This window comes from Ziziphus jujuba, chromosome 2, assembly GCF_031755915.1.
Source record: "Ziziphus jujuba cultivar Dongzao chromosome 2, ASM3175591v1".
Lineage (NCBI taxonomy): Eukaryota > Viridiplantae > Streptophyta > Magnoliopsida > Rosales > Rhamnaceae > Ziziphus > Ziziphus jujuba.
The window spans coordinates 14,588,889-14,598,809 of NC_083380.1; the positions used below are offsets into that span (position 1 = coordinate 14,588,889).

The 9,921-nt window shown below is 33.9% G+C and overlaps 1 protein-coding gene across 2 annotated transcripts; it reads left to right on the forward strand.

The window, feature by feature from the left end:
* The first annotated feature begins 368 nt into the window (after positions 1-368).
* Positions 369-3,737, forward strand: LOC107418651 (loganic acid O-methyltransferase-like). Of its 2 annotated transcripts, none has more exons than XM_048474118.2 (3): positions 369-516; positions 820-1,482; positions 3,322-3,737. In XM_048474118.2, the coding sequence occupies exons 1-3, from the start codon at positions 421-423 to the stop codon at positions 3,487-3,489; spliced, it is 927 nt and encodes a 308-aa protein (XP_048330075.2). In that variant the 5' UTR covers positions 369-420; the 3' UTR covers positions 3,490-3,737. The 2 variants fall into 2 exon arrangements, with proteins under 2 accessions (XP_048330075.2, XP_048330074.2); XM_048474117.2 differs by lacking the exon at positions 3,322-3,737 and adding an exon at positions 1,813-2,319.
* Positions 3,738-9,921: the final 6,184 nt, after the last annotated feature.

A 9,921-nucleotide genomic window follows, 5' to 3' on the forward strand; every position in this document is an offset into this window, starting at 1 on the left:
AAAATTTCATTAAAATTCATTATCAAATAGAAATTTTACAGCCAACAAATTGCTTTGCAGAGTGACGCGGCACTAAATATATTACGTAGTGGTCGAGCAGTCACAAGACGTTGTTGACTAAACACCTACTCAGCTGACCTGGATATATTTTTAGACTAACTGTAAACGTGTGGGTGGAGAGAAGCCTGTGAAAGCACGTCAAAGGGGAGTTTGTGTGGACTTAATCTTCTTTGGTTTGAATATATCTTGTCTATCCCTTGCTATCCCGTGGATGTAGATCCCATGCTTAACTTTATATATAAATTGGCATATCTTGTCTCCACACACTGGAATTTATATATCATTTGCCATATATTTTCATTAAATTTACAAATAAAAGATGACAAAAAAAAAAAAAAAAACAAAACTGAGTGAATAGATATGGAAGCAGAGGGAACTAGGAATGAACTCAATGAACAACATCCAATGAAAGGTGGAGATGGCCTTTACAGCTATGCCAACAACTTCGAAATCCAGGTGTGTTTATGTATAAATTTCGTGAATTGCTTATTCCAAACTACTATTTATGAGAAAATTCCACAAGGAATGCATATTAGTATCATGAAGAAAACATATATCATATATATCAAATTGGAGAGGCTTAATATTGACAAAATTGCATTCTCTACATTAAAGCATCACTATATAGCAAAAAATTTATAAGCATATAAGTATTTATCTGCATGCTAGCAATTAAGTATTCAATATTATGAAACAGTTATAAATAAGCAGCTTTTAATTGTGTAATAATGCGTTTGGATTGGAATTTTGTTTACGCAGAGAGCAGCATCTGATGCCACCAAACAATTGATAAACATGGCAATTGCAGAAAAGCTCGATAAAGAAATCTTACTTAACTCCAAAACATTCCGCATTGCGGATTTGGGTTGCTCTGTTGGTCCTAACACATTCTTTGCCGTACAAAATATAGTTGAAGCATTGGAGTCCAAGTACAAGCAGTGCCAAGAACTGAATTCTCAAATCTCCGAGTTTCTTGTTCTCTTTAATGATCATACCACAAATGACTTCAACCTACTCTTCACTTCGCTCCCACAGAACAGGCCATATTATGCGGCAGGTGTGCCGGGATCTTTCTATGATCGCTTGTTTCCCAAGGCATCTCTACATTTTGTTCATTCTTCTATTGCTGCCATCCTTTGGCTTTCTGGAGCACCAAAAGAGGTGATGAACAAAAACTCTCCTGATTGGAATAAAGGCCGGATTCATTACTTGAATTCGGGGGCCCAAGTAGTTCGGGCCTATAAAGCTCAATTTGTGAAGGATATGGAGCAGTTTCTGCAAGTCAGGGCACAAGAAATTGTGTATGGAGGATTGATGGTACTCATTATTTCTGGTATCCCCAATGGAACTCATCATTCTCAAGGTCTGCAATGTATGACTTTAGACCTTCTAGGCTCTTGCCTCATGGGCTTGGTAAGAAAGGTAAGAAATATTAATACCATACACCATGAAATTTTGATCCATCTAGAACATAGTTTCGAGTTTATGCTTAGAACCTATAGGCGCCGCATGTTCCCACCTTATGTTGGGTATAGACTAAAAATTATATTTAACATAAAGTAGGAACCGTTATTATGTGGCATGTGCTATGGTTGAAAAATTAGTAGGTTCCTAATGTATGGTAGAAACTGATTACCCAATAACTCACTGATTACATATAATTAAAAGAATGGTATTGCATCTTTGAGATGAGAACTAGTTTTGAACTAATTTTTACCAAGTATGCTATCCCCTTTTACTATGTATGTGCAGGGAATAGTTAGTGAGGAGAAAGTGGATAGCTTTAATGTACCAATATATGAAATGTCTCCCCAGGAATTGGAAGCAGGTGTTGAAAGAAATGGATGTTTTAGTATAGAGACAATTGAATACATACATCACAAGAGATTAGATAATCATTCTCACTCTGTAATGAATGCCAAAGTATTTGCATCTCACGTAAGAGCTTCCTTAGAGAGGATTATCAAGAAGCATTTTGGTGAGGACATTTTAGATGTGCTATTTGACTCTTTCAGGAAGAAAATTGAAGAAAATCCCTCCATTTTCAAGTCAGTGAAAAAAGTCAACTTCTTTGTCCTCCTTAAACGCAGGGCAGCAAATTAACTTAGCTACAACTTGCTTTCTTCACCTTTTTATATAATGTGTCAGTGTTTGTGTATTGTTATACATATAGTATTGCATTTCTTTTTTGTTATCATTGATTAATAAATAATGTCCGTAACATTTATATAAATTACAAATTACTAGCTTGATTATTGTTTTGAAAAAGATTAATCCTCTTAAATCAAACCACTAACTTAAACGTACTAGTGTAATTAGTATTTATCAAGTTGCTCTAAAACGGCCCCTCCAACTTCTAATAATAATAATAATAAACGAAACAGAGAGTGATACAATATATATATATATATATTTTTAAATTATCACACAGAACTTGGTTATTCTTGTTTGGTTGATTTCTTCTCAAACTGTTAGAAAGAAGGCTATAATTTTAACATATGTTCTGAATGCAATGGCCATGAATTTGGATTCTCCTAAAACTGATTTTTATTTTTATTTTTTTATTGTTGTTTCACCACAAAGGATTATGTGACTTAGGGTATTACGTACATACCAGAATGAAGAAAGTAATTATTCCTGTTTAATTGTTTATTTGCCAAAAGCTCAGTGCCAAAAACTCATACAGGACAATATTATATGGTACTATTTTATTCCATGTATAAAGCATCCATCCATCAAAACACCTAGACCAAAAAAAACTTAAAGCAAAACAAAAAGCCTGTTTTCAAACTTTTCAGCTCCACAATCGAACTCCAAGCAAGCAAAAATGTGTGTTTTCCGTCATTTATTGTGGATTATCGGGTATTAGCATTTAACATAGAATAATTTATACATGAAAACTTTGAAAGATTATAGAGGCACTAAAACAAGGAAATTGTAATATAATAAAAAATGAAGAAAATTCTTTGTAATTATATTTTTGAAATATAAAGTTGTTAATTATAGAGTCTTAGTCCAAGGCACTAATTAATTAATAAATATATATACAAAGGCCGACTTCAATAAATACTCTTGTCCATTTTAAAGAAAAAATAAAATAAAATTATCCTTTTCCCCTCTTGATGTGTCACAAATGACAATGACCAAATTACTTAAAATATTTAATTTGCTATATCATTTTGTTGACCAGCTAATCAAATTTGTTCGTTATAAACTTCGTGAACAATTAATCCTGAAAACATATACTTGCATACCACTCAGGGAGAAACAGAAGAAAGAAGAGAGATGGCAACAGAGGAAGCAAGGACTGTGCAAGAAGCATATCCAACGATGGGTGGAGATGGTCTCTACACAGCAGGTCTACGTAATTATTTATATAGTATATGTGTGTGTGTGTATATATATATATATATAGATGCTCTTATCTAGATCCTGGACTAAAGTTAAAGTCGAAAGACAGCGATCACAATTAGTGAACAGGAGCGCTAATAAAGGCGTTTACATGAATTTATAAGCTGTTGTTGGAATTTATTTTAGTCCATGAAGGTCGATAAGAAAATTTCCATACATATCATTATATAATTATAGAGATAGCTAGAAAAGCTTCTAGTGATACTTTTGGATTGTGTGTAATTTGTTCGCCAGGCTTAATTATCTCATTAAATTATACTTTCAAAGTTATGGACTATTGATGGTTATGGGTATATTTTGTCTATGAATCTATATATATATATACATACTAACAATTATTGTAGTAGAAAAGCAAGTAAATCAACTTCTTGTTTGGATCGGCTATTATCCATTGTGAAATGAATTTGCAAACTTGGTACATTTTTGCAAAGAAAAGCTACCGATTCTGCCAAAGACCTGATCAAGAAAGCAATTGCAGGAAAGCTTGACAAAGAAATCCTATTTTCTCCCAAAACTTTCCGAATTGCAGATTTTAGATTTAATCACCATTCTTGCAGCACAGAATATACTCGAAGCAGTTGAATTCACAAATCCCGGATTTTCAAGTTTTCTTTAGCGATCATACCTCAAATGATTTCAACCTGCTTTTCACATCCCTCCCTCAAGACCGGCGATATTATGCAGGAGGTGTTCCTGGATCTTTCCATGGTCGCTTGTTTCCCAAGAATTCTCTTCATTTTATTCATTCTTCTTTTGCCATACAATGGCTTTCTAGAGCACCAAAAGAGATGCTGAACAAGAACTCTTCTGCTTGGAATAAGGGCTGGATTCATTACTCGAATTCTGGACATGAAGTAGTTTCGGCTTATAAAGCTCAATATGATAAGGATAGGCAGCAATTCCTACAAGCTAGGGCACAAGAGATTGTATATGGAGGATTAATGATACTCATCGTTCCTGGAATTCCCTGGAACCCATCACTCTCAATGACTGCCAAGTTTGATTTTTGAGATTCTTGGATCTTGCCTCATGGACTTGGCAAGGAAGATAATAAATATTGATTATAGGCTAATTATAAATATAAACTCAACTGAACTTGACTATACTATTTTAAGTCTGATCCATTCTAATGTTGATTAAATCTAAAATAATTTAAATTGATTGGACCAAACTAAAAATAGTATACTTCAATCAATATTGTTACAAAAATAGAACAAAAATAATAGCAATAAAAATAAAACAAAGCACACACAAAACTTTTATTGATCAAAATTGGTACAAAAGGTGAGCAAATAGAGCGCCTAAAAACTCAATACATTCAAAAACCCCCCAAAAGCATAAAAATATATTGTACGGAATAAACCTAAAAATTAAAAAGGTCCGTACCTACGGTCTTGGGCCTATCGGTCCTCAACCTTCGCTGCCATCACAAAGCCCTAATTTTTTTTCCTCAAAATAATTTTCACCAAATGGGTCGCACCACTAGCTTTTCGGGTCGGATCAACAAAAATTTGGGTCACCAACTCTAATAGATATCAATATCTCGTTTCAAATAAACAATAAAATATATGTGCAAAACTTAGTAACAATGAAAGTATTTTTCTAACATTGTGCAATTTGATATTTGATATTGCTATCTTTTCTAAATAAGTTTAGGTTACTTTGAATTAATTGCAAAATAAATCTTAAGGATGCTACTCTTTTTCCCATATATTTGCAGGGAATGGTTAGTTAGGAGAAGGTGATGTAACACCCCGTCCCGCAGTACAACGGAAAATTTTCAAATTTGACCAAGGTTGATCGGGTTTGACCGTCGTTGACCGAGAAAGGTCAAATGTTGACTTTTTTTTTGTTGGAATTTCACATTGACTGAGGTACCGTTACGAAGTACACATTGGCATGAGTACGTAAACTGGTAGCACGTTGAAAACGGAGCTACGGTTTGAAAGTTATGAGCAAAACAAGTTGAGATCCAAACTGTCCAAGGGATGCCAAAGTTGACTTTTTATTCATGTAAAGTTGAGCTTTGACTCATGCATGATTGTGAAGTACTCGTCGATACGAGTCCATAGACTAGCGGCACATCCAATTTGGACATGTGGTTTGAAAGTTATGGACATGAGAAGTTTTCCGAATATCGTAATATTTTAATATTTTTGAATCGGTGAACAGTGAAACACCACGTGTCACGATCTCAGCCGTTCCTGTGAGTGCACAGTGGCACCCATGTGGTTTTTCTTAGGTGAGGTGGGAGAGAAGACAGGGCGAGGGGAGAGGAGAGAGAAGGAGAGAGAAAGAGAGGGGGAGAAAAACCGGCCACCACCGGTTGGCCATCGTCCGGCCACCGGAGGGCCACACGCGCCACCCCACTGCCTCCGCCTCATCAATTCCAACTGGCCACCCAAATCGAACGGCCAACCGGCCGGTAACGCGCCAAGATCGGAGTGTTTTCCGGCGACGGCCATTTTTCCCCTCCACCACCGGCCACTACCGTTTGACCCATTTCCGACCATTTTCAGGCCACACGTGCTAGTAACCCCTCACCACCTCCTCATTTTCGGCTAGTCCACCAAATTTCACGGCTACTGGACCTCCGACGCGCCGGGATCAGAGTATTTTGGGATGAAAAGATATATATATATATATATTTTGTGTAAATTGGTTGTTTGAAAAATATGTTTGATGTTTTGAATATTTAGTAAATTTATATTTGGAATTTTGGTGCCAAAATTGAATGGAATTAAATATTTGTGCATTATAAAATATTTTGGTTTTAAGGAATTTGAGATTTTGGTAATTATTATCAAATTTCATTGTTGGAATATTTCATAATTAAATATTTGGTAAATATGTTTTATGTATTTGATATTAAGAGAATTTCCATATAAATTGTATTGCTAAATTATAATGTTTTTAATATATGTTTTGGTGCCAAAAGAATATATTTGGGAATTTAAAGAAATTGTGGTTTAATTTATTTTAATTATTGCTATGGTTATTATTCAATTATTGTGCACAATTATATGAATTAATTATATATGAAATTTATGTGGTTTTATGGATTTGTTGATTTAAATGGATTTTGAGGATTGGAGAAAAATATTGTTTTAAAGAATTATGTATCAAAAATATTTATGCCATTGGAAAATTGTATATTTGAGTTGATGGAAATGAAAGTTGATGGGTTTGAAAATTAAATAATTGTATTAACGGATTTTGTGATATGAGAAAATTATATATATTGTCGAAGTATTTATGCTGGTGATATTAAAGAAAAAAATGTGGGATGGTGAATTTGAAAAGTGGTATAATTCCCACGGTGAATTTTGGAAAATTTGGTATTTTAATAATAAATTTAATAATTGATTTTAGACGCACTCATACAGTACTGATGTTCTGTACTGTATATGTGGATGAGCGCGCAAGTTATAATGTCTCCCGTTAGTTGCCACTGGACCGAGGGTAGGTAAGTTTTATATAGTGCACATAAACCGCCCCCCTCCGTGGCCGAGATGACGGTTTAAGCAGCGGCGCTGTCGGGACGTCGAAGCGACCGTATGCAAGTTTCTCTCTTTAACCTCCCGTTACACGGTGCTCAAGACGCTGGGTATCATGGGACATCACTGGTATATAGTGTGGTGCGTCAAGTAGCTTTCGATATTATTTCCAAATAATAATGTTTTTAAAGAGTATCTAAAATAAAAAGGTATCTAATGGAATTTTTATAATTTATTTATTCAATGTTTCTAAAATGCATTTTACCTTGATTATTTTACTATTTAAATGGATTGGGGTTTTCAAATAATTTTTTTTTTGTAGTTTTATCATTTACTTCAAATAGATGATTAAATTGATTTAAGTATTCCTTTTATTTATTAAATGATTTATTTCACTATTTATATTGATTTGATGATTTTAAAGCGATTTTACTATGTTTTTACCATTTATGTTAAATGGAGATTTTAATTTGGTTTAATTATTCCTTTATTTAATTGTTGAATTAATTAATTCATTCTAATTATTTTATTATTTCCTGAATTGTCTTAATGTAAGTTTCATTAATATTTTCGTATTATTTTTTTATGACATTTATTAATTATTTAGTAATTGTTACGAAATTATTTTTATTTCTATTCCTATTTTATTTTCATTATAAATTTTGGATGTTTGATTTATTATTTTTTATTTGATATTTAGTTAACTAATTGTTTCCTTGGTTTTCGGGGAATACAAATAACGGGTTTTGTGAAAATGTTTTAAAAGGGGAACTTTTCCAACGGAGAGAATGGTGACGGTTTTGAGAGAAAATATTATTTTTAATTAATTATTATTTAATTACTTATTTATTCCTAATTAATCAAGTGTGCCATAATTATCGTTGCTTCATAATTGTACAGTAGATAGGGTCACTCACTAAGATGATTAGCATATCATATTTTTAAATTTCGTTCCCCTAGGTCCAGGTTTGGAGACATTGATAGTCCGGGGCGAGCTCGACGTCTCAGTTCATTGCCGAAAGTCCAAGAAGCATTTCTTCCCTTTTTCCTCTTCATCTTGTATTGCTTCTTTATTTGACATTGTATTAATTTTACATTTATTTGTATAATGCTCTGTATACTGTATTGGACATTTAGTTATTAATTATGCACTGATTTACTGTTATTCATTTGGAGTGCTGCAAATTTGTGGAATCAAATTGTAGTAATGTGGGAGGAATAAAGGGATGTATATAGAAATGTGTTTTCAATGCAGGAAATTTGCGGTAAGTCCAACCCTTAGGGGAGGTTCTGCAGGATTTTCCATTGGAGGGTCCGGTAGGGTTTCCCTGGGGTCAGGGCTTATCTAGGATTCCAGTGAGGAATTTTGGACGGGTTCTGACAGTGGACTTTTTTAATTTACCAATATATAACATGTCTCCCCAAGAACTAGAAGCAGCTGTTGAAAGAAATGGATGTTTTAGCATAGAGGCAGTGGAATACCTTCCCCTTGAGATACTAAATGTTTTTGATGAGTCTAAAATTAATGGCCAAGTTCTTGAATCCCATTTGAGAGCTGCCATGGAAGAGATAATCAAGCAGCATTTTGGTGAAGAAATCTTGGATGTGATCTTTGACTCTTACAGGAAGAAAATTGAAGAGGACTCTTCCATTTTTAATTTTGGGAAGGTAGTCCACTTCTTTATCATTCTTAAACGCTTAGCAGAAAACCAGGTTAGCTAGCTGGAATAAAGAAGCAAAGAGGTGGAGACAAATGAGGAGCATCTGATTGATCATTTTGTTTGCATATGTAGCACAAATAAATTAAGTTTCCTTTCTCTTATAATAAAACTTGGTCATGAAGGACTATAGTACTCAAAAAGCTATCTTCTAATATGTTCATGTGACCCATTGTGAACTCCGCACGTTTCTATGAGATGGATGGAGATAATAGGAGGGTCTACTAAATTATTATTATTATTATTTTGACAGGACTCGCCTCGGGAACCCTTCCAGATCTCCCAGGTGGTCCTGCTTAGTGAAGTCCCACTGGACAATTTCCAAAGGATATCCAATGGAACCTCACTTCAAACGTGGAAAACCGAATATAAGCATTATCAATGATACCTCAATATATAAATATAAAATCATGATAGCATAAGAGTCCATAACCGGCCTATTGTACTACAGGCCATAACTACACAAGTATATAATAGGATCTCTACTGAGTCCAGTATTTAATTCAGAGCACTCTAAAAGTATTTACAAAGTTTAGAAGTACAAATAAGAAATAAATGAGTCCGGAAAGATAAAGGTAGAATAAAGAAAAGATAAATACCGCTGCTAATATGGAAGAACGAAGTGACAAGCGATGCGCAAGGTAGACTACAACTAACTGCTTGGACCTTGGGAAACGAATTTAAAACAAATAAAAAGTGAGATAAAGAAATATTAGTGAGCGGCATAGTATAATAGAAAAATAATAATTTATTTTCATAGAACTTGCTCTCAGGACCTCTCGTTCCACTAGTTTGAAAAGTTCCCCATTTAAAAATCATTTCATATAACCCAAATTTGTACCCCAATTCAATATCATAAAACTGATAGCTCAAAAGGTATAAAATGAACAATCAATATAATATTATAAAATGCCTTAATCAAGATGTAAAAATTTAGCCTAAATATTATAAACGCAGTTCCACAAAATAATTATGAAAGTACAGTAATAACCACAATATTTGAAAACCATTCGATATACTCAAACATATACAGTGTACCATATGATATACCAAACTATAAACCGTGGGATACACGTACCTCATGACCCTCAATGTACGAAAGGTATCGTGGAAATAAATAATCATCGGGATGTACCCAACCTCATGGTCCATGGTAATAATAAATCGTCGGGTGAAACCAACCTTACGGCACTATGGCAACAATAAACCGTCGGGATAAACTCAACCTCACGGTA

Bases quoted from the DNA above. Each gene is read 5' to 3' on its own strand.
- LOC107418651 (XM_048474117.2), top strand. From the start codon at position 421: ATGGAAGCAGAGGGAACTAGGAATGAACTCAATGAACAACATCCAATG. The intron at 517-819 runs GTGTGTTTATGT...TTGTTTACGCAG, and splicing joins CCAACAACTTCGAAATCCAG to AGAGCAGCATCTGATGCCAC. The intron at 1,483-1,812 runs GTAAGAAATATT...ATGTATGTGCAG, and splicing joins TCATGGGCTTGGTAAGAAAG to GGAATAGTTAGTGAGGAGAA.